At 28.9% G+C, this 25,273-nt stretch overlaps 1 protein-coding gene across 2 annotated transcripts in view; it reads left to right on the plus strand.

The window, feature by feature from the left end:
* Positions 1–23,776, plus strand: part of LOC129975987 (uncharacterized) — an 86,855-nt gene extending 63,079 nt beyond the window's left edge. For both annotated transcript variants that reach the window (XM_056089306.1, XM_056089307.1), the window contains exons 2-9: positions 571–4,103; positions 5,171–5,299; positions 8,068–8,481; positions 9,446–9,576; positions 11,706–11,884; positions 13,124–15,126; positions 16,509–16,669; positions 16,872–23,776. In XM_056089306.1, the coding sequence (XP_055945281.1) occupies positions 571–4,103; positions 5,171–5,299; positions 8,068–8,481; positions 9,446–9,576; positions 11,706–11,884; positions 13,124–15,126; positions 16,509–16,664 (6,545 nt within the window). In that variant the 3' untranslated portion in view covers positions 16,665–16,669; positions 16,872–23,776. The remainder of the gene's footprint in view (positions 1–570; positions 4,104–5,170; positions 5,300–8,067; positions 8,482–9,445; positions 9,577–11,705; positions 11,885–13,123; positions 15,127–16,508; positions 16,670–16,871) is intronic.
* The last annotated feature ends 1,497 nt before the right edge of the window (positions 23,777–25,273 follow it).

Below are 25,273 nucleotides of genomic sequence, written 5' to 3' on the forward strand. Positions count from 1 at the left end.
ATTACATTTTTTATTATTTGAACCTAGTTTTGTTTTATTTAAACATTTTTTTATTAATTTTTGCTTTTTGTTTGTATAGTTTGGATCTATTCTTTTCAACAAAATGCAATTCTGCCCGGAATTTTATTATACGTTTTTTTTGTTTTAAGTTTCAAAAGAATTCGTGTAGTTGGTTATCTATTTTGTCACCCATAAATGTCATTTTATCATTAATTGTTATAACTGAATTGTTATTGATAGCATTGTCTATATTAAGCATTTTGCATAGCTGCCTACCATAATTTTCTGTTAAATATATTTTTTTAAATAAGTTTTTATGTGGCTTCTCTTTTGTTGTACATATTTTTTGTTTTGTTTTGTATTTATAAACGTTTCTTAAAATTTTTTTTAAGCTGCTGTTTAGTTTGGAAGGTATTGCGAAATTATATTTTTAATGTTCTTTTCTGTATTAGCTCTGTGCAATATTTTGTTATAATTCCTCTGTTGGCAGCTATGCTTTTTGGAATTATTCAAAATTGCTATGAGATTACCTGTCACAGTCTAGTAATTTTTCTTTAATTCCCCTTTCAGCTACTGGTGGCTTCATAAAGAAGAAAACTGACCCAGGTCTTGTACTAATAAAAAATGAAACATTCAAACATTATTCAACCAATAATGATTTGGTTTTCAAAATCAAAAAGACTGTGTCTTCCAACATTCCTTCTCCTCCTACTAATAATGAGAAAGTTGAACGAGAACACTTAGAAGCTTCAAAATCCCTCAACGATATTAACATGGTGTCGCAGCCTGAAGTTAATAACAATATAGTCAAAAATGTCCAAGATGAAAATAAAGTTAGTAAAAATGAAACCGAAAACTGTGATGTAAATTCTGAAAGCAATGGAAGTGAGAGCCCTAGAAAAAATGTGGCACTGAGCAATATATCAACATCAAGTGTTTTGAATATGTCTGTTAATAACTCTTTCTCTCCAGTGTCCACATCTAACGGAACACGGAAACAAACTTCATTTCTTAATGCTGTTGAAACTGCTGTTCTGCAAACTGGAACTCTTGCTGAAAGCAAAGAGAATGGCAAATCAGAATCCATGAAAGTTTTATCTCCACAGACTAACAAAGGTATGACTTGTATTGATACCGTGAATGATAACGCCGTAGAAGCTGAAAAACAAAGTACTGCTGAGATGTCGAATGCTACTACTATGTTAAGCAGCAAAGAAGGTACTGGAATAAAAGCAGAAGCACAGCAGATGGATTATCGAATTTCTGCTTCAGAAAACATAATAAATTATTCAAAAGAAGCTGACAATACTGTTTTAGAACAGAATTGTCAGCTACCAAGTTCTGTTTATGGTACACCTGCTTCTAATATTGAAAAAGTGCTTACAGGATTTCAGATGTCGGAACAGAATGGGAAAAATAACTTGATTGTATCTGGTAAAACTAGTTTTCTTCAGGAAATATTAGAGAAAAAATCGGTTAGTTCTTCTGTTTCAAATACCAGTGAAGATACAAATAATATCAATGGTACAAAATCATGTGCTCCTGAAACCAGTGGAGTAACAACCATCGGTCATTTTAGTTCAATTTGTTCCACAGAAAGTAAAGATGCAAATAAAACTGATGTTAGCAGTAAATTGAAATTACATATTCCTGACGGCATTTGCAATGATGATTCCAATTCTTCTGTTCTGTCAACTGAATCACAGAAAACATTAAAATTTCCAAAAATAACTAGTCCTCAAATTTTGGAACAGCATATTAGTAAAATAATATCTGAAAATGCTGCAATCGTTGATACGTTAGAGCCAATGTGGTCTCGACGATACTTTAAGCAGACATCTCAAAATAGTTCGTCAAGTCATGATGGAGATACCAAAAAGATCACTAAAGGAAGTCGCTCTAATGAAGACAAAACCCTGCCTTCTACTCTTCCAGAAAGCTCTTGTAAATCGAAATTGCATTCTGCACTTTTAGGAGGATGTGAAGGAGAAGGATTACACAGTACTAAGATAGCTTCAACTTCATCTTCTGTAAGCGTCATCTCATCTAAGGACAAAAGTTTTTTACAATTCGGAAATCTAACTACCGTTCCTTCGGTTAGTATGTATTCGAAGATGGCATGTTCAGTCTCAGAGGATGAGTTGAAAGGAAGTGCCATTAAAAGTCTTCTCAACTTGAAGCAGAATCGGTATCCTAAACACAAGAAGTCCTTCTGCTTGGGCAAAGATATGAGTAACCAACATCCTCAAAATCCGGAAGGAAGCATTATAAAAGATTTACTTTTGAAAAGTAAATCGCAAGAAGATCTAAAAGCCGATTCTGAATCGGACGATAGAGGCTTGCATTACAGCTCGTCCTTTAGTTCTGACGCCATGAATGACTTGACTGATAAGTACGAGAAACGTACTGTTACTTACAAGTGCTCACAGTGCTTAACGGAGCTCCCAGACAAATACAATTGGGAAGTACACCTTTCTTTTTGTAAAGCAACTAACCCTTTACTATATCTCAGGGACTCTACTGAAAAATTCAGATTAAAAGAAACAAGCGCACAATCTAAGCCTTTAGGAGTTCTGGATTTTCAGAGTAAAATAAGAGGTCAATCATGGGAAGAAACCACTAAAAATGACACTGCTGTAGAAAAAACTGATGAAGAGGTTGGCCAAATTTTGAAGAAGCAATTGTTGATGCCAAGAAGTCCCCCAATGAAACGTAGAAAAGTGTCTGATTCCTTACTTTTAGGATCTAGTTTAGTTGACTCTTCTCTTGACATTGTAAAGGATAATCCAACAAAAGTTTTAAATAATTTAGATGTACTACCTCATCAGGGTCGATCACAAATTATAAAGCTTTTTGGCGGAGAAGTTCAAGTTAACGATGAAGCCATAACAAAGAAAATAAAAATAAAAACAACCTTGCCTGGTGCCTTTTCTACAATTCCAAATAAGTTTTCTAATGCCAGCAAAAAACCCAAGACTTTTGAAGATATAGAAATAGAGAAAGATTCAAATAGCTCACCTGGTGTTATAGTCACTATTGCTCAACATATTCATAATTCTGGTGCTACAGTTCATTTGCCGACCAGAAGATCAGCATCAAATATTTCACCAGTTGTAGCTATTTCTACTGTTTCTGACAGCATTCCAAAATATCCAAAAGTAATCACTTCATCTGTTTCTAATTTTTCAAGACTTGATTATCAACTAGAGAGTTTTAAGCCATCTAATGACAACAAAGAATTTGTCTCGTATCCTTGTGACTTCTTTCCTGGACCAGATTCGAAACCCTTTTCTATTCCTCTGTATGCATCTCGTTCTTCAAAAGGCAATGATTTGATCCCGGGTTCAGTTATAGATGAAGTATCTCCAGGAGGTATAAAAGTAACTCTGTCGCCTGGGAATAAACCTTTTTATTCACCTATATTTCCTGCAGCTGAGAAAAGTGTTGATTTACCTCTATCGTCAAAACCAAAAGACAAAAGCAGTGTGAACCAGCCCAATGTACCTACAGTTTTATTTACTCCTAGTAGTCCAACTTTACCATCTGCGGATAATGAAAACGCATTTCCCTCAACAACTAGCATATCAGAACCTACTAAAAAGTTTCTTGCTCCTGCAAGGCCCACTTCTTTGCCTTTAAAGAAAAAGCCATTTACAATGGTCAGCTCAACACTAGTTAGTCCAGACACACCAAGGCCAAAGAAAAGTTGTGTCCAGCTATATCTGAATGGTCATGCATATACGTATCTGGGTCTTAAGTGCTCTACGAGATCCACCTACTGCTGCATTTACCGTCCACAGCCGATGTTTGTTTTGCAGGAAACAAATCCAAAACTGTCAATGTATTCTAATTGGCAAGTTGTTCCTGCTAAAGAAGAACTCTCTGGACTTACTCCTGGTCAGTTGATTTCACTGTATTGCTCGAAACAAAAGGAATCGAAAGCCATCACTGTTAGCGCTAGACTAGGGAAGCCATTGATTTTCACTCACTCAAGTTACTGGACATATCGATCTCAAGATCACTCAGAGTCAAACGATAGTAGCAAACTGATAATTAACTCAAATCAAGTCAAGGAATTAAAATTTCCTTCTGAGAGCTCTCAGGTAACTTATAAAATTCTGTTGGAATTTCTTTAAGCCGTATTTTTTATGGATTAATGAACGTCATAATATAAAGCATATGAGTAGAATTACTTTAATATGGGAGAAAAATGATTGTATACATTTATCTAGCAGACATGTTAAAGTGAAAATCAAAATTTCTTATTATTGCAGTTTTATTTATAGAGATAATTCTAATAAATTATTTATCCAATCATTAAAAAAATATTTAAAAGATTTTGTAATTTAACCTTTTAGTGCCATCAAATTATTTTTAAAGGTTTGTTGAATTGAATGAAAAGTAATATAAATTTTAGATTAAAGAAGATAAACACTTAAGTGAATTTAAGAAATTTATCAAGACCTTTTAAAATTGTCTTTATATTGTGTAAAATATTTTATGTTTCACCTTTTGTTCTCTGCTTGTTCTATTTTTTTAAATGATATTCTACTTTTCTGTTGGCTGGATCTCAGTTAAAATATGTACCAAATGAACCGAATGTAATAATGCGAAACATATGAATTTTCATCGTTAATATTGCTAATTTAGCACTTTTTCAAATAAGTCCCTGGTTGCCGGACTAAGAAAATTTCTTTCTAAAGTATAATTTACAATGCCTACTATTGAGCTAACGAAAAAGTACACATTTTCTTTATCATTATGGAAAATATTTGTACTTAATTATTTACTTTAAAAAATTAATTATTAAAAGTTCAGAAATTTTATTTTTTACAACTTTATTATATACGACAATTACTTGGCAATTAATGAATGCAGAAATGATGTTCTTCGGATTTTTATGAGCATATAATTGGAATTAGACTAGAACAAAGCACGGTAGCTTTGCTACTTCGATTTTTCACCAACCATCAAAATGATCGCCAACCACTTGGCATTATTTGTGTTAAATCTAATATTAAATTTTATGAGTTATCGCTAAAAAATTTTTTTAGTTTGGCAACCATACCGTGTTCTTAAATCTAATTGTACATTTGTATGTTATTAAAAATTAATGAATCTGAAAATTTGAAAAATGTTTTCTCATTTCATTTTCTATTTACGTATCTAGGATTCCTTAAGAGAGAACTCCCGATGTGACTCTGTAATTTCTTCTCATGGAAGTAAAACAGAAAAGCAAATACTCTCTGCTGACGAATCCAGTTTACATGTTGATACAGAAAATACACTGTCTGACGAGGTAACGTTTATTTTTTTTAACTGTGCTCTTCTGTTATATAATTTGTGATTTTAATTAAAGTGTATTCTAGATCTGCTCCCCATCTTTCTTTTAAATTTTGTACTTTTTTCTTTGTAATTGAATTTATGTCAAAACTATATGAACAGGCATAAAAGGTTCTGTAATAATTGTATTGTCTTTGATAATATGGAGATACAAGAAGGTTCATAACACGGATGTTTCTACATATTCTGCTAGTTATGTATGATAAAAATGTGGAAATTTAACTATATAATTTTTATAGGTTTGCATAATATCTGCAAATTGCCACATGCCTAATTGCAAATAGTTCAAAATGCTCTACAAAGCAAAACATTAAACCTAAAGAGAAAAGAGATACCAAGTATAGCATGTAGTTATATTTGGGTAATAAATACTCACCTTTTTATAAAAAATTAATTTGATTTTTAAGTAAAAATTAATCAATTTTAGTGCTAAAAAAGCTTTTTAGTTATAGAAATCTTATTTTCATACATTTTTTCTGAATGATTTTAATAAATTTATAAATATTTTCAGTATATTTTACAATATTTCTTATTGTTTTAATTACTAGGCTTATACTCACGCGCATTATAGAGACATTAAATGCATTTTTTTGTTAGAATATTGTCGCTTTTATATCATTAAGAGTCATTTAAAAACGAAATAAAGACAGACGATTCATTTTTTAAATGCTATGAAGCTATGAGATTTCCTACTAGATGTTCGAATCGTTTTTTTTTTTTTTTTCTAGTACTGTTTTAGTTTTTTTTTTCGTTAAAATTTTGCCAAGAATTGTATTTGCAATAATTCTTTCTGTTTCCCAGTTACCTCAAAATAGAAATAAGAAAAAAATTTGTCAAGATATCTCAAAATAGAAATAAGAGTTGAATTGAAAAAAAATTTCAGATAGTTTACTATCCGGCTTTCCTGTGTTTTGACGCTTACATTTCTTTTTTTTTATCCTTCATTATCATCCATGTTTTATTTTGTGGATTCAAATACAGTAAAAACTCGATTATTCGAACTCTGTCAACCGAGATTTCTGTTAATTGTGTCGGTACTAGAAGATCAAACTATGTTTTATATTTTTTAACGTCTATGAATTTTTCTGATTGAACGTCAAAGTTAGTATTGGAACCGATATTCAAAATGTAGACAACAATTTTTAAAAAATAGTTACCGGAAGATAATTATTTAAGTCAAGATATTATCTAGAAGGAGAAAGAATAAAAAGAAAAACGCAAGCCCATTCTTAAGCATTTCAGTAATAATGGGAGCAAATTCTATGCATTTTCATGAAATAATGGCTCAATAAGTGTGTCGCAGAGCTTCGTGCTTTTAGCGAGGGAAAATATTCTTTAAAAAATCATTGCGAAACAGTGAAAATTAATAACGTTCTGGAGTTCTTTTATTTGTGATTGATCTTTTTGGAGGTATATTTAAATGTTAAAATGTAGTAAGGCTTGTAGATAATTTTAAATAAGCAGTTTTGATAAAAAAATATATATATATATATTGTCAAAGAAAAGTATTTATAATTAAAAATTTGATCTCTCTTAATTGAAGTCCGGTTGTCTGAGGTGATTAACACTCTAATCATCTTATATTGTGAAGATTTTACTGTAGTATTATCAAGGATACTTGCGTAATTTATTGAAATTTTACTGTGTTTTTGTAGAATGTTATTTTGCAAATAAGTCATGGTGGCTATGTATATGTAGGTATACCACATCTCCATCTGAATGACTGGATCAATCTCAATTATAAACTTATTCTTTAGAACCAGAGAAAGACCATCAAATTTTCATAGTACAAATGTTAATTACATAGTTAAATTAATTAGAAAATAATTTCCTTTCCAAATGTTTTCCTTTTCCTGCCGTAACTTCGGGAACATTATTTTACTAAAAATATATTAACGTCATTTTAAAATTCAAAATTTCATTTCTTCACTGATACCAAATTCCTTTCTGTGCAATTTTTTCGTTTTTAATTCTTTTAAAACGTGACGCAGACGATTTTGAAATCCAGTAACAATAAGATTTTCATCTACTTGTCCGCTGTTTTTTAAATTTCTTTTTCTTGTCTTTAGAAATGTTTTTATTGGTTTGGAAGATTGAAAGAAAAAATTGATATACCCTTCGTTTTCAAGCGATTATTAACGACTAAATGCCAAAGGACGTCTGTCACGTGGTGTAGTAAAACAGTTGTGTGCATTATAATAATTTATTTAAAATTCTTCATATATTCGTTAAAATATTAAAACATGAAAGTAAATCCCGAACAACGCCGGGTACATCAAATACGGACAATAATTTTGGCGTATTTTTCATATATCATAAAGTTATTTCTGAGACTTAAGCTTAGCTTCTGGTTTCTCGCCAAGCATAACAAAGTTATGTCAACCGTTCAAAATCACACCAAAATTCTTCTATCTTGAATGTCTACAAGAAATAATAACATACTCTTTTATGGTTTCAATAAAAGTATTGATAGGATGATTTTCTGCCAAATTTAATCCTAAAAATTTCATCTGTTCTTAAATCAGGCCAACTTATTTTACCTTCCTGAAGTATAATCTTTACTATTAAGGCAAAACTGTAATTTGTTGAGTAGAAAAATGTAATTAATTATAAAAACTACCCATTCGAATTATTGGACTACGTTTTTATATTCTAGTTTTGGAAAAAAAAATGTTTAGTGTTATTGAAACATTTGGAATTTTATCCATTTAATTTCTTTTTTAGCCAAATAATTCAAATGATGAAGATGAAGATGAGGAATGCCAAGAGGATGGTACTGAATCTTTAACTGATTCCAGTCAACCCCAGCCACCAAAAAGAGTTAAGATTTTCGAAGGTGGTTTCAAATCTAATGAAGATTATACTTATGTCCGAGGCCGTGGCAGAGGAAAATATGTGTGCGAAGAATGTGGCATTCGCTGCAAAAAGCCCAGCATGCTGAAAAAGCATATACGAACTCATACAGATCTTCGGCCCTATAAATGTCGCCATTGCTCCTTTGCTTTTAAAACAAAAGGAAATCTTACGAAGCATATGAAATCAAAAGCACACCATAAAAAGTGCACAGAGCTTGGTATAATTCCTGTTCCCACTACAACTGATGATTCACAGATTGATGAAGAAGCACTAGCTAAACAGGTAGATTGATTGAAAGATTTTAGTGGCAAATTAACTAAGTTACCACTCCATTAACTTATTTTTATTCGATTGAAATCTACTTTAGTATTCGCTTTCTTAGGCCAAAGAGTGCCAATTTGCCAATCCGAAAAAGTAAGATAGCTGCTTAGGTAGTCAGTGCGATGAAACAAACAAAAACATATTAGCCAAAGGGTTGCTAGCAGATTTAATCGACGTGATAGTTTGGTTTACAAACGGCTGAGGAAAACTTATGATAAATGCAAAAGGGACTTGAAAGCAGATTTCAGCTACATATTCTTTATCATATAGCTTTTTAATATAAGATTTAAGAAATTTATAAAGGTCTATAATTATACCTAAAAGGTTTACTTGCGCCTTTTGAAAAAGGTTACATTAAAACACGCACACACACACACATATATGCATATATATATTTAGAATTTTTATTTTATATTTCTTTATTTTTCCTATTAGTCATTATATTTATTCCATTAATATCGCTTGTGTGACATATGCTTTATTACTGAGTCTTAATTATAGATGTTTTAAAAATTTTAAGTGCAAGCAAGCTTACAAAATCCTGCTTCTTATAATTATTATTTTAATTTTTCTAAAATATAGTTGGTTGATTTCCAATATACATTTGTTATAATCTCAATGAACAATGTCACGATTGTTAAGTTAAACTGTTGGATATGAAATTCGGATATTTATTGTGTATATTATCATGCTATATGACAAACACAGTTGATTTAACGTATTCTGAAAATATGTATAGAAAGTGTGTGTATGGTTATGTTAAATTCCAAATTAAATTTTTATCAAATGATTTAAAAATGATCGCAGCAATTCCAGTGCGCTATTAAATCAGTGTTGTAATAATTATATTTATATTAATAGAATAAAGAATAAATTATTTTGTGATATGCTTTATGATAATCATCATTTAATTGTTATTGAATAGGTTGAAAAGAAAAAGATACAATTTTCTGATGGTGAAGATGCTGATGACGATGATGATGAAGACAGTGATGAAAGTGAAGATGAATGTGAAAGTGATGCTAGTAGTATGATGTCATCAAATCAAAAAAACAGGTATCTGCTTTTGTAATAGAAATATTAATTTAAAAATGTATACGAAGAAAATTAATTATAATATAACTTTCATTTTATTCTAATCACCTAATGATTCACCTGTTTACATGCATCTTTTTTATTCTTATTATATTGTTTTGAAATAATAAGGATGTTAAGTTTTCAAATAATTTTATAAAAAAATGTGTTAAGTATTTTGGGAAAAGTTTTATGTTTGTTCAGTATATACTGAGAAAACCATTGATTAAAGTGATGATAGAATGTGTGATCCCAAGCAATCATTTTAAGTAACTAGACATTTTCCTAAAAGATAAAATTGAAAAAAGGAGGAGGGGGGGGGGATGGCAAAACAGAAATTTTGTATTGTAATGAAGTTTGCAGGGTTTTTTTTTTTTTTTTCTTTTTTTCCCCCCAAGGCTAAATTGATTAATCCTGTTCTTGCATTAATTTATAAAATTTTTGAAATAAGATGAAAAATAAGATTATAATGAAAAATGGGTCTAAATTTAGATATTAATGTAAATATATATAGTGTGTGTGTGTAAAACTAACTCGCTTGGTAGTTAACAGATGGTGTTATTGTTTAGGGACGCCAATATAAAGAAAAACCAGTTCAGAAAAAAGTCTTCAAAGATAAAATAATTTTTTTGACAGTAATGATAATTATAAATATTAACTTTTGTTGCTCAGATTATTGAGTTTTTAGACTGTTAAAACATTCATAAAGAATACATATATATATATATTTTAATTGATGCAACTAAAAAAAATAATTGCATCAGTTTATTGCCAAAAAAGTGTGTGTATATTACAAAATAAAAGAAGTGAAAATCCTATTGCAAATAATTTTTAAAAGCATGCAATTGAATGTTTTAACAGATGAGTTTGAATTCCATTGTAACATTTAAAAACATTATTTCAAATCAATTGTTTATCAAATTGAATTTAAAGATAATATTAAAACTCAGGGGGAAATTGTGTGAAAACAGAATTGAAATCATTAAAAGAATAATTCTTGATCTTAAAATATTCCAGACTATTTTTCTAAGATAAGTGCTTTAGAAGATATTCATATCAATATCCATGGGCAAGTCATAGCAATTACCCATTGAGATGGTTTAGCCAATTTTTGCAAACAAGTGAACAATTTGCAACAATGTATTTCTTGATTTCTTCTTTTATATTTTCTATTTTCTGACAGAGTGAACTTTTTGTTGACATGGTGAATTCTCCCTAGAAAACTTCTAATTACATTTTATAACTCCATTAATTAGCTAAGCAAAGCATTTAATTCTGTGCACCTGTAAAATTGTTCATTGATTTAGTCTGAAATTTGTAGGATGGTTTTATTTACATTTCACTGCTTTTCATTTAATAATAATGGCATACAATAGCATTATATCTATGTGCATCCTAAGTTCATAAAGATTTTAATTTATATTCTACATATCATATATCATTTGAAATAGTAAGACACAATTAACAAAATTATACAATCTTGTATATTTAATATTAAACCATAATTAATAAATTACACGAAATTGTGTATCATCTACAAAAATTAAAAGGATTAACAAACTAATATATAGAAACTAAATATTTATTATTTTTAAGTTATCAAAAGTGAAAATATTTCATTATTTTGAAAGAAATTACTTGAATCAAATAATAATATCTATTTGCCTCACATAAGGGGATGCTACATGATTTACATTTTGAACATGGACATAATTACCCTTTTCAAGTTTAGAAATGAGATGTTGCCCAATAGATGGTATCCATATAATATTGTTACAGTGTTCATATTTATAAATAAAGTTATTAAAATAATGAAAAATATTATAGTACAAGGTACTTAAAAAGTTTTATACTCTATTATACTTATAAAAGTATATACTCTGTTGAGGAAAAACATCAAAATTTTGGATAAATTCTTTTTTTTACTGAAAACCTGTTAGGTAAAAAGTCATCGATTGCCAAATTTGTTTACTCTAGATCCTTGAATTTACTATCCTGAACTCTTTGCATGATTTTAATTATATATGTTGTGTTATACAATTAAAACATAGTCTATCTACATCATCATATTATTGCATTATATGCAAATTAATGGTTGAATTATTTTTCAGGATGTTAGCAAACGGCCATTCAAAGAAATCTGATTCTCAAGACAAATTTTCATCTAATGTTGATGAAATTGTGAAAGAAACTGATTCTGTTTCTCAACAAACTCTAGAACAAGAAGCTGTTAGGAGCTTGCTTAATTTATCAGCCCTGGGAGAACCTAGTCAGTGGTCAACTAGTACTGGTAATTGAAATTCTTTTCTTGTAAAATCTCAAAGATCTTTGAAAATAAATAAATGCTTTTGATTTATTTTCAATAATAATAAAATATGCTGAAAAATAATTTATTAAAACATGTATTTAAGTGCAAAAAAAATGTATATTATTGCTATTGAAAAAAATTAATAGTAATGGTCTTTCTCGCAACATTCTAGTACATCTACAGATAAAGGATATTCTTTCTTCTCCAGATTAAAAAGCGTGTACCTTTTAATAAGGCCATTAACCCATGAGTATTTAGATCCCTTTCCTCTCGAATTCGAAGACCGTCCCTAGGCAAGAGACAACATATATGAAAAACAACATATGTTAAGCGATTCCCCTCTGGCAATTCTCACCTATAAAGATAGAATCTTGCGTGAATTGAGTTTGCATTTTGGACACCTTTGTTTCAATCAGTTAACAAAGTTAATACATGTTGATCTACATTTATAATAACTGAATCGCATACAAAATTTTATTTGGCAGAATTATTATATTTTTGATTACTTACTATTGAATATGCAGACCAACTGACAGCTAATTCATTGACAAATTTGATGCAAAATTTCGTGTAAATCTGCACTGTAGATAATAAATCTCTGTGCTATATTTTATTCATGTAACTCTTTATAAAATATCATTTGCATGTATTCGGGCAGATACGCTGACAAATTTCCTGTGTATGGTTTAGATTTCACCAAAATTTGATAGTAACTATAATTTGATAGAAATATCATACACTAAATTTTGTCTTCATAGCTTAAAACATTTTTGAATTATTATTTTCATAGATAGACATAATTCCAAAAATGAGTTTATCAGATTCAAGAAGGTCTGAAATTTGGCAATTCATCAGAATGTTAAAATCATATTATTTGCTGATTACAATATGTTTTATTTGCATATTTCACTTACAAAAATAAATAAATATTGGTTGCACATATGTAAAGCTAGTACTGAAAGTAAAATTATTTTTCAGTAATAAAATTCTCATTCTTCAAAGTTAGTTTTGTGTCCAGAAAATGAAATAATTTCAACTTCAAGATTTAAATGTTTAAGACTTTGTTGATTTTTTCATTTAATTAATTGACAGTTTTTATAATATATCTTCTGTGTTAAAAATAAGAGGCATCTTTTTTTATTACCATATGAATATTTTAAAATTCATTTTGTATTTTTTTCAAAAGTAGCATTATTAATATTTTGTCATTTTTTCTACTAGGAGATCTTACAGATGTGACATCTTCTAGTGAAACACAACCTGGCTCTTCTTCTGTACGATCTGATCAATCATTAGTATCTCCCTCGCAAATGACTTCACATATGTCAGTTATTGCTTCAAGACCAAAAAATACTTCAGACCAGTGGCTTTCAGCAGATACATTAGGTCATAGACCAAGATCATATTCCGCTGATGTTCCACAAAGCAGTGGAAAAGATGCCTTGACAAAGTTCAAACTCTCAAGAATTATGAATTCGGATACTTTAACTGTACCTGTTGACGAATCATCAGAATTTGGTGGCCGAGAGCAATATACAAGAAGATATTCCATATCTGTTGCTAGAGAAGCACGAAAACCACAGGTTTTAACTCCAGAATGGGGTCGACTAGAAAATGCTTCTCAGAAATGGCCTGAAGGAGAGACATCTGATCAGCCTATGGATCTTAGTATTACTCGAGACTTGGGAAAATGTAAATCTGTTTATGCAGCTGGGATAGCAAATTCTTTATTAAATATTGTTTCTGAAGGCAGTGGGCAAGAATCTAATCTAGATGCTTTTGGTGAATCATACCAACTGAAGTCTTTACCAATTCTGTCCCCCCAGATGCTGGCTGATTATGACCCTGGTTGCAGCAATAGTGTTGCAGAAGCATCCTTACTTCCTTTAACTGATGATCAGACATCTTTTGTACCAGGGACATCTACAAGACCTATGTATTATGTCCAAGATGTTCCATCATCGGATGCTGTGTCCAATAGGAAAGATGCAGAGGCATCCGATGATCCTCCTAGTCCTGACATCTCAGATTATGCAGTTTGCTCACCTGTATCACCACCAACATTAGAAGATAGTTCTTACTATTATTCCCAAGAGAATATCTCTCAAGCTAGTACAAATTCTGAAGATGCCTCATCTTCTCGTTTCCGTGCAGAATTCATTGTACCTACATCTTCTTCTTCTGGTATGGAAGAAGGGAAATGTGTTTGCCGTATCTGTAATAAAACTTTTGCAAAATCGAGCCATTTGAGATTGCATGTTAATATACATTATTTTGAAAGACCCTTCCGTTGTGATAACTGCGCCGTATCTTTCCGTACAAAAGGACACTTACAAAAACATAAGCGTTCTGTGAGCCATTACAATAAAGTAAATATGAACTTGACCTTTGGTACTCCAACTGTAGACAATCCAAGACCATTTAAATGTGCAGATTGTAAAATTGCTTTTCGGATACATGGTCATTTAGCAAAGCACTTGCGATCAAAGATGCACATAATGAAGCTAGAATGTTTAGGAAAGCTTCCATTTGGAATGTATGCTGAAATGGAAAGATCTGGTGTTAGTTTAAATGAAATCGACACTACAGATTGTAGCAATTCTTTGGATAGTCTCCAAAATATGGCTAAAAAGTTGTATCAGCGAGATCCTCGTCGGATGCGTTGGCAAGGTCCTGAGCAAACACCAGATTTGGGTTGTATACTGCCTGCTGCTCCTGCAAGTACTTTGATTGACTCTATGTTGCCAATGAATGATCCCATGGCAGCAAATTTTGATTCTGTCTGCACTCCTGTAGGTGTACCTGCTTCAACATTCACAAGTGCTATGCATCCATCAGAGAATGAAGAAGTGAAACAGGAGCTTGCGGAAACAATAGCATCTGCTTTTTCTGAATCGGAAAATGCCATTTCATCTTTGCCTCGATTCGTTGTTTCACAACCTTCGGCTGCCTCAAATCAAGAAGCAGTTCAACGGATAGAGGCATCTGAACGCGACTCAACAGTTTCTCTGCATCGTTCGGGTACTTGCCACATATGTTCAAAAACTTTAAAAAGTGCAAAGTTTTTGCAAGTACATCTGTACACTGAACATCCAACTTGGAATCCATCATCAACAAATGAGGCATCCTCACCAAGTAATTCAATATCATCCGTTTCAAATTCTCATGAGCTTGTTTGCAAGCTATGTGGGAAACAATATACAAATCAAAAAGAATTACAGCAAGTAAGATTTTTTTTAAAATTTTTATTTACATTTTTTATGTCTATAAATTTACCATTTTATAACTCCAAGTTACATACAATATATTAATAAATATGAAATAAATACTAAATTTTAATTGCAGAATTTAATTTTTTTTACCATTGGTTATTGCTGAAAATAGTCATAAAATGCTTATATGATAATAATTTAAGATTTTCTACTATCATTATCAGAAAATTAGCTCTCATTCTTATATTAAATTTTGTTAAATTCAAGATATTGGAAAATTAATATTTTGTTCTAAAAATAATTGCATATTGAGATTATTTTATTGCATTATGTTTATTTGGCCTCATCATATTTAAGATGAACAATAATGGTATAAATGGATAAACTTTATTTCTCAGAATTAGAGTTGAACATAAGAAAAAGTAAAGTTGTCTTTTGGTCATTTCTCTTCTGGATGTGTATATTCTAGTATTCTTGTGCATATTTAGATTGATATAACTTCAGATGACTGGCACAGTTTTAGCCTATTTGACAGAAGCTAGACCCTGTTTTACCAGAATCGAGATTTAATGCAAAAATTTCATAAATACCATTAAAAAGATAGATGATTTTTTTTCCTGTAAATTTTATATCATTTTAGAAATGCTTTAATAAAATATTTAAAGTAACACTGATAATGGTCCTTTTATTTAATCAACAATTAATTTTGTAATTAATTGCTAATAAGCAAAATAAATATGCACTTTTCTGAATATTAATTATTGTAATATTTTATTTATCAAATTAACTTTTGCACAAGAATGTGGAAGAATTTGTATTAAGTTAAAATAGGATTAATGAATGAAATTCCTTAAAAAGCAATGATTTTTTTTTAATTCAAGTTTTTGTAATTTATGAAAATAAAAGATCAATAGTATAACTTTTACACATAAGTTCCGTTTTAAACAAATATTTTATCTAAAATAAAAAATTATATATTTTTTTTCTTTTGGAATGTAACTATTTTTTACTTTACATTGTGTACAAATCACATTATACAAAAAGTATAATGTCCGAGTAAAACTTAGAAATTTTTTATAGGTAAATTTTTTTCTGTATTTATCTTTTGGAATACCATTAGGAGTTTTAAAATCTTCTCATGATTTTAAAAAATAGTTGAGAAAAAATATATTTCAGAAATTTATCTCTGCAAAATTTAAATCGGATTTTTAACAATATGACTATGCATACATGTTATAACTTTCTAGTTGATTTCATTACTTCCCTTCTGTCTTAACTCTCATAAACCATGATAATATTTTTTCTGCTGTAATTATCATGTACATTTTTGAATATTTTTGTATGTTTAAATTTTTAAACTTATGAATTATATATTTTTTTATTTCGTGTAATAGCACCTGTTATCGCATGCTCAACCCCGGCCATTTGTGTGTGAATTGTGTGATGCGGGGTTCACATCATCCTCATCCCTGGTTGCTCATAAAGCAACTCATCAGAATAATTCATCAATATCCTCTAATATGGAGAACAGATCAGTGCAATTGAAATAGTACAAGTAAGCCTAATTGTAATTTACATTTATTAATAACTTGTCAACAGTTATACCTCATTTTTCATTTTCCAAAGAGCAGTGGAAAAGTAATGTAAAATGTTTACAAAATTCTTATGGAATGTTTGTTTTATGATTGACTCGTCATTCAGTGATACAATTTATTTTTTTAACTATGATCTGTATTAAAGTTTTGTTTTTATTTCAGGAGATGGATTTTCACAAATGGAGCTCTACCAAGATCTTTCATTTGCCTTCTCTGGTACTTGTCTGCTTTTGGGTGCTATTTGTCTTGGTATATGTAATTAGGTTCAAAGATGTCTGTACAATCTGCCACGTTGTGGAAAGGCATATTATGCAAAACGTTTTTCCAGTCAAACAATGTGCATCGCCAAAGTTTAACTATTGTTGGATGTTGTTATGGTGGATGCCAAAAGTAGAACGCACAATTTTAATCGTTTTCTGGACAAGTTCTACTACTGAGTTTTTATGTTTTCTCTTCCCATTCATCCTGTAAAAATATTAAATTTCAAGTTGGATGTTTTTACATTATTAAATATCCTTTTCTGGAGTATTACTGTACATGTGTCTGTGATCAAACAGACTGTTTCATATATAAAAGGTGGAATCATGAATTTTACACTCTTCCATGGAAATAAGTCTCATTGTTGAATTATTTTAAAGATATATTATTGTTTTATTTATATGTTGATAAACCAAGGAAGATTTCATTTTGTTTTTGTTTGTGGTAGATTCGTTTCATTGTAATTAAAACTAATCTGCATTTTATCTCTTAATGAGAATTAAACTATGTTTTCAATACAGGCTAGGAATGTTTTCCTACATTATCACTGTTCGTGTTGTTTACTACATGTTTTAGACATTAGAGTGTCTATTAGTCTTGCATAATAATGTGTAGGACGGTTACCATTGGTAACTTTTACAGTTATTCGTTGTCCGGATCTAATTGGTCTATCTTGGTTATAATTGTCTTAGAAAAGCACTGTCTTTATTCTGTATAAATATTTTCACTTACATTTCGTATGTGGTTTCTGAAAATATATTACTATGCTTTTTAATTTTAATTATAACCAATTTTGAATATAAAATATAATGCTTTTTTTCCCTTTCACTATTTCTTTTTTAAAAAAATGATATATTTTAAGTCGTTTATATTAAAGGTTTTTGTAAGATAAAATATTTGCAAAAGCTTTTATTTAGTATCCAAAGTATCCATTGTTATAATAATGCAGTTTATGATTATGTTGTTAACTTAATAACATATGCTCACTTTTGTGCACTGAAATTTTTATTTTATACTTTTCTAGTTGATTACAATTTCCTTCTTTTGCTTTGTTTAGATGTTTTATCATTGATCATGTATTAGTGTTTAAGAAATGTGCCTAGTGTTTCACTTCAAAAATTGAAAAGTGTGCTATGAATACTATCATTTTTGTGCTTCTTTCTCTTGTTTCTTTTGTGCTTTTCTAAGACAATGTCTTCTTAATTAAATTTTTCATATGTAAAGTTGTTTAAACTTCTTCTAAGAGCTGTTCATATACACAAATGATTAAAGCAAAACCTTTTATTGCACTTGTTACTTTGTATTTTGTGAAGAAAAATCTCAGCTTTACACTGAGTAAACATTAAAGTTCATTAACTTTCCATGCAGGTAGGTGTATTTTGTTAATTTTCTAATTTTAAGGCAACATTCTATTTGTCCCATGGATGTCTTCTATATATATTTCAGTATTTTTAATATGGTGAAAATAGATATATACTGGCTCCTTTCTGTAAAATAAGTTAGTTTCAGTAATATTTATTGTTTTCTCTGTCAAATTGGAATGGTTACTGCATTTTTGGTGGTTTTATATTTTTTTTGTAAATTTTTAAATAATTGTTAATAAAACATAGCTAATGAAATATATATTTGTTTAAGATAATGAAGATGTGGCTTATTATATCATAGCATTTTTTCCCTCTTAATTTGTACTTCATATTTTGGTAAAATTGGCGCTAGCAAACTTCTTTTCTGTGCATTATAAAATGGTGCAAAAAGTGTCATGATGTAGTTAAAAGTTCATCATAGTTAATTAAAAACTGTTCTTTTATTTTCATTAGGGAGAATAAGTGTATTGTTTTATTGATTCTTTTTTTTTATTAAGTACATATGAGATATAGCAACCTTAAATTTTTCAAAATATTTTTTATAGTTTATTAGACGAAAGCATATGATAAGTTTTTAATGTTTTTTTTAAATAGTCCATTTTTTAAAATAGTCAAAACATAAGAATAGTCATTCATATGTTTTTTAAATAGTCGGTGCCATTACGAATCTAGCTATGAATCATCGAGTTTTGTTATTACTTTTCATACAGCAGTATTTTTCAGATCAAGACAGCTATTACTGTAGTAGTTATTTCATTTTTTCATTGATCTCACTTAGTAATCTGGTTTTAAAGTGCTGAAAAATACTGAATATTTCCAGAACTATCAAAGCGTTTTATGGATACTTTGTAAATCTCATTATTAGGAAGAATTGTTTGGTTTCAGGGAATCATTTTAAAACATTAAACATAGAAAAACATTGCAAACATGCTACTCTAAATTTTTATGGTGTTTACTTTTCAGTTGTGGATTTAATTATCATTGTCTTGTTTTTATTTTTTTTATAGTCACTTAACTCAGGATATAGCTTGCTTTTTTCAATCATTTTATTGTAAAAGCTATTTAACTTCATTTTATGAAGAATATTCTTTTAAAAGGTACTAAAATTTTAAAGGAAAGATAAAAATCATTTCTTATGTGGCTGCAAATAATCTTGCACTTTTTAAAGAAAGGTCTTGTTTTCTTTCTTAGACTTTTTATGTATACATTGTTTTTATAATAGAGATACAGTTTTTAATGTGTATTAATAAATGTTGTTTTAAAGATATGAAAAAAATAATGAAAAATTACCATAGTCATGTGCTGCAAACTGAAAAATGATAAGGCGATGTAGTACTTTCATACAAAGATATTTTGTTAAACTGAGATTTAAAAATACTTTGCTTAATTAATTAAAGCAAATTAAAAATTAATAGGAAAGTAATTTTATTTTTAAAGTCTTGATCATTCATATCAAAAACAGAAAGTATCAAAGGAAAATTTTATTCTTTGTGGAATTAATCATTTTTCAGCACCAACTCTTTAATGCATGTAGCATTGGTATTAAACCTCTTAGTACCTGAAATGACAAATTTTGTATCTTTTTGTAAGTGCAAATATTTTGGAATATGTAATTTTTTAAACTGTTTTCACATCTTTATCCCCATTATTAGGGAACTGTAAAACTTGTAAGAATTTTCAAATGAAATGCATTGTGTACAATTTTTAGCGCTATTCTTTTTTTCTCATACGTGTTTGATGATTAACTTGTTATCTGCCTAATTAAGCATTTTTGAACAATTAATAGTATATATAAATGCTTATATTTTTATACAGTTGGCCACACTTAAAGTAATTTTGTTACCCATTTCATCTTGTAATATTTAGCATTAGAATGCATTTACGTTTTTTAAATATAAATTTGCATTCTGATAGGGAATAATACTGTAGGTGTTGCTAATTCTTACAGCTAAACAGTGCATTTGTTTGGCAGCTGCTTAAGATAATTATTCATATTTGTACTTTGATATCTAAAATGGGATAGACAATAATTCTCTATCTCATTTGACACTAAATTAGGATATTATTGTTTGTATTACTTTTTTAATTTTAATTGCAAGCATTTCTTTTCTCATGTAATGTAATGGCCTAAAAATAAGTTAAAAATAAATATACCCAGTAAAATTAATTGTCTTCAAGTACAAGTCTTTAACTTGAAGTATAAAATTTACTGACTCTCTGGCATTAAGAGATGGCTGCCCTTTGTTGTTAAAAAACCCCAATGTATTCATTTCAGTAATAATAATAATGTCATTGATTATTAATTAACATATTTATTTTGTTCTGTTTTTATCGTGGAATAGACTTTCTTATTTCAGGAAATGATATATTTAAAAAAATGAATAAAAATAAACTTATGTACATTTTTTTTTTTTTTTTTTCAATATTTGAATTACTATTTTAACTGTTTCTTACTGCATGAAAAAAGTAGGGCATAAGATTTATATATATATGATATGAACACTTTTTTTTTTTCTTAACAATTTCATGAGCAATACTTTAGAGGCCTATTTACAAAGAGATAACTGTATCTGATTCTTGAAACAAAACAAAACAAAATAAAAAAAAAATTACAATAATAGAAAAATAATTCGTCTTGAGTATTTTGTACTCTGAACCAAGTAGGACATTTTTAAAAAGTGCAAATAAACATCTTATTAATTGTGAATTCTTCCACCATTGGTTTTGATTAAATCAAAGATTCGGTTTAGCATTGAATTATATAAAGTTTGAATTTATCTTTGGCAACATTTTTCCCATACATCATTCAAAGCTCTCCGAAACTCAACCAAAGATTCAAACTGCTTGCCTTTCCCGTAAATGCAATGAACAATCCTTTCTGCTATATCCTGTACAATGTTGAGCTTCGGGCTGTAGGCAAAACATCATTTGCTTCAAACCCATTTTTAATCCCATTAGTTATATGAATTGATGCTGCATCACTACTACTAGGATTGATTGATTGAATGCTCTATCCTTGACTGTTGAGATTTCTTATGAATATTTAAACAGCATTTGGACTGATATGTAGCTGATGTGCAATCTCTCTCGCATCTTGTTTGTCATTTTTTTTTTTTGGCAACAGTTTGGCCTTTTTTAAACTCGCTTTTTCTCTGGTCATTCTAAAAAAAGATGAAAACGATGGCCTTAGGTAAAATAGAATGGTTTTCTAAATAAAAATAGTTAAAAAGAATGAAACATCCATTTTTAAAACTTACAATATCTTCCAAAACAATTGTTTTAGTATGTACTTTTTTACACACCAGAAATCGTTAAGTTGGGGTTTTTTCCCCCTGCTTTTTATTAATGGTCAATAAAATTTAATCCTTTAAAGTAAAAGAATGAATAATCAAACAGCACAAAAAAAATTAGATCAATAGGATCAAAATACAATGCATAATTTACAAACTATGACTGTCCTACTTTTTTCACATAGTATGTTTTCTATTCTTTGTTAATGTAATTATATATCTTCATCTAATGTGACTTCAGTGTATATTAAAATTTTACCTTATTTGGTACTACATACATGTAGTTAATGTTAAGTTTTTAAATTTCTAACAAATGTGAAAGAAATATTTTAAGAATCTTTGTTGCATGAATTATTCATAATGTGGCTGTTATATAGAATTGATGGGCATTTAATGAATTCATAATGTTTAAAATTATTATGTTTCAATTTAATTGTGGTCAACTGTATTATACAATAAATGGGATACTGCACAATTTGAATACATCCCATAACATGGTACAGCAAATCATATTGCACTAAGATTAAGAAGGTGTCAGGTTTATTTACATAGAAATATAATGTAGCACTGAAATATAATTTCCTAATGTTCTATAAAGCTTGGATTAAGTCACTCTTCACTTGTGTCAACTACATTTTTTTAATCTAATGTAAGTGCATTCTGTAATACCAGTGTTTAAATGTTCTGAAGTGCAAAATATTTCAACTGTCTGTTTCTTGTCCAGTTTTTTTATACATAGAAATACATGTTACAAAGTAAAGCTTTTTCAAGTATATAGTTTTGTACCCATTACCTGTCTTCCGTAGTTCATCTTCCCTTTTCTTGTGTAATATTCTGTGGCCAGTTTGTTAAAGCCATATGTTGATTTTTTCTATTGATCAAAGAGTGATTTAAAGGCGAAATAATTCTGCATAATTATTTGTTTTTCACTGTAAAAGTTTAAGTTTTCTGACAACATTGTAGATACCATGCAAAATTTCATCGTTAATTCTTTATTCATTCTTGCAATAAAATCAGTGGATTATTTGTAAATATTTTCCTTGTTTTGTAAATAATAAATGCTTTAATACTTTCATATGTTTATGGAATCTATATAAAATGGAAAGTTACTTTTGTTGAGATCTAAATTTGAATGCGTAAGTTTAAATTTTCCAATGTAAAGTATTTTGTTAATTATTTGTGTAAAATTCTATGCTTTTTTCTTTTTTTTTATTTTTTTCTATGCACTGTTAACATTATACACAATTAATGAATTGTTGCACTTATTTTTTTTAAATATAGCTAATATTTTATTTGAAAAAGTGTGTAATTGAAAATGCTTAGAATGAATGTTTATTCTAAGAGCAATTTACAGCTTTGTTATAAAAGGAATGACCATACCCTGGAAGGGGAAAAAAAAATTAAATTGCTTTGACTGAAAAAAATGTGGTCTAAAAAAAATGTTTTAAAGAAAAATATATTTTTCAATCTTTCCATTTCTTTCCACAAGTCTTGGCAAATAATAAATTGAATATTGCTTATAAAAATATCTTTATTTGAATATTTTAATTTCTTTTATTACAGTTGTTCTGCTGATTTATAAATAAACAACTGACGCATAATAATTTTTATATTTATTGTATATATAAATTTAAAACAAATAATCAGATTTCCAAATTATTAAAATTTATTTTTTAGCATTTTCTAAGTGAAGTATTATTTTAAAATTTTCAATAGCAGCTGAACTTCTTTATTTTTTCACATGGAAAAATCCTGGAAATTCTAATTAAGGAAATGTTATTGCCATCAGTGTAATTTGAAATATTTTTTAAGCTTATGTAATATAACCAAGAAGTTATTTTTGTTTTTCTGTAATGATTTTTTTTTCTTTTTGTATCAGTTCAACCTGATTTATATAATATGTACATTTCAGTTCTCATTTCCAATGGGGAAAATGTGTGTCAGGTAGAGATGAGAGAACTTGTTAAAAGAAAAAAATGAGAATGTTAAATCCTTTAAATCACTATTTGAAAATGTTTTAATTCACTTTGTTGTGTAAATTATTTGTATTAATTTGTAAATAGTTATTAAGCTGTAAATAGCAGCATTTTTGTTGTCCAATATGCAGCCTAGTTGCTTGTTGTTGTTTATATTAATTAAATATTATGGTGTTGGACCTGTGTCAAAGACTCAAAGTGATTAAAAACCTTTAACACAAATGCACATTTTTTTTGTTCATCACTTTTAATTTTTCTTGAAAAGTTTTATTTTCTTTCTAACTTTCTATTATCACTAAGAAATGACACAAAAAAAAACATTGCAATATTTTTTAATTGGCAATAACAAATATGGGGAATAGAAATACACTAAAATTCACATATGAATCAACCAACAAAAACCAAATGCAAACAAACTTTAAAATATTTTAATCAATTCAAAATTTTATGAGGTTCCCAGAACAAAAATTAAATATATACATTTTTTTTATTATTTTTTAACGAAATCATTTTTATGAGCTGGCAATCATTATTTAACTCACCATAATCATTATTTTTATGCAGTAAGACTTTTTAAGAATTTTCTTTTATTAAAGATATGTTTAGATATTAAAGTAATTAAGATTTGGTTCTAGTGTAGATTCGGGTGCTCCTTCGATTGGCGACAAATTTCAGCTATGAAGCACTACTTCAGGTTTCCATAATGTTTTGTTTTCATTGACGTTACTGTTGGGTTACCAACCGAAAATGTTTACCCTTGGCATCAAAAAAAAAAAAAAAAAAAAAACGCCAAAAGATCAAAGGCACCCAATTGTAAACTTTTATTAATATTCTAAAAAGGAGAAAATAATTTTGTCTAGTGTCTGGAGAGTAAAGTAAAATTGTAAAAGCGCAAAATGTTAATAGAGATATTCTGAATGAATGAAATGTCAGTCAGTTATGTCATGTTTTTACTTTCTCATGTACGAATTATGCAAAATATTGTAATCGTTAAAAAAAAAAAAAAAAAAAAAAAAAAAAAAAATCGAATGCGAGATTTTGACGAATCTCTATATTTCAGACTTCCGCGAGTCCCAAATAATTATTTTGAAATTCTGTTTGTTATGAGCACTGAAATCGCTTTCAGTTATATGAATAAAATTTAGTCCAAACACCAAATTTGTAGATTTCTATCAAATTTTGAACAAAATCTATTCGGAACAAATCTGATTGTTCAAGTACAATTGAACTCGGTAACTACTAAACGAAAAGAACTAGTTACATGAAATTACGTAATCTGATTTTGCATCTAAAATAAAGAATTATATCAAATTTAAGAGTCGTATCTTCCAAACAGCTGACCGTATGTTGATCTGTACTTCTGCATGCCTGTAAAGGCAGTTGATTGCTCCTAAAAAAAAACAATCGCCAAAGGTTGCACGTTAATAGGCTTCTGCATAACTTTTATATGCCAGTGGCATGCGATTAATATAAAAGTACCGACTTTCTTTATTAATCTATGAAACACGCAACTCGTATGGATATCCGAAAATAAGTTTGAGCACCTGTGGTATTCACAAACTCGTTTTAGATTCACAGTTTTATGTTTGGAAGTGGAAATAGCATATTTATTTGAGAGTGTGTGGAAAAGTTTTCGCGATTCCATTCTCACTGGTTAATAAATCTATAGGAATTTT

The sequence above is a fragment of the Argiope bruennichi genome, chromosome 7, assembly GCF_947563725.1.
Source record: "Argiope bruennichi chromosome 7, qqArgBrue1.1, whole genome shotgun sequence".
Taxonomy (NCBI): Eukaryota; Metazoa; Arthropoda; class Arachnida; order Araneae; family Araneidae; genus Argiope; species Argiope bruennichi.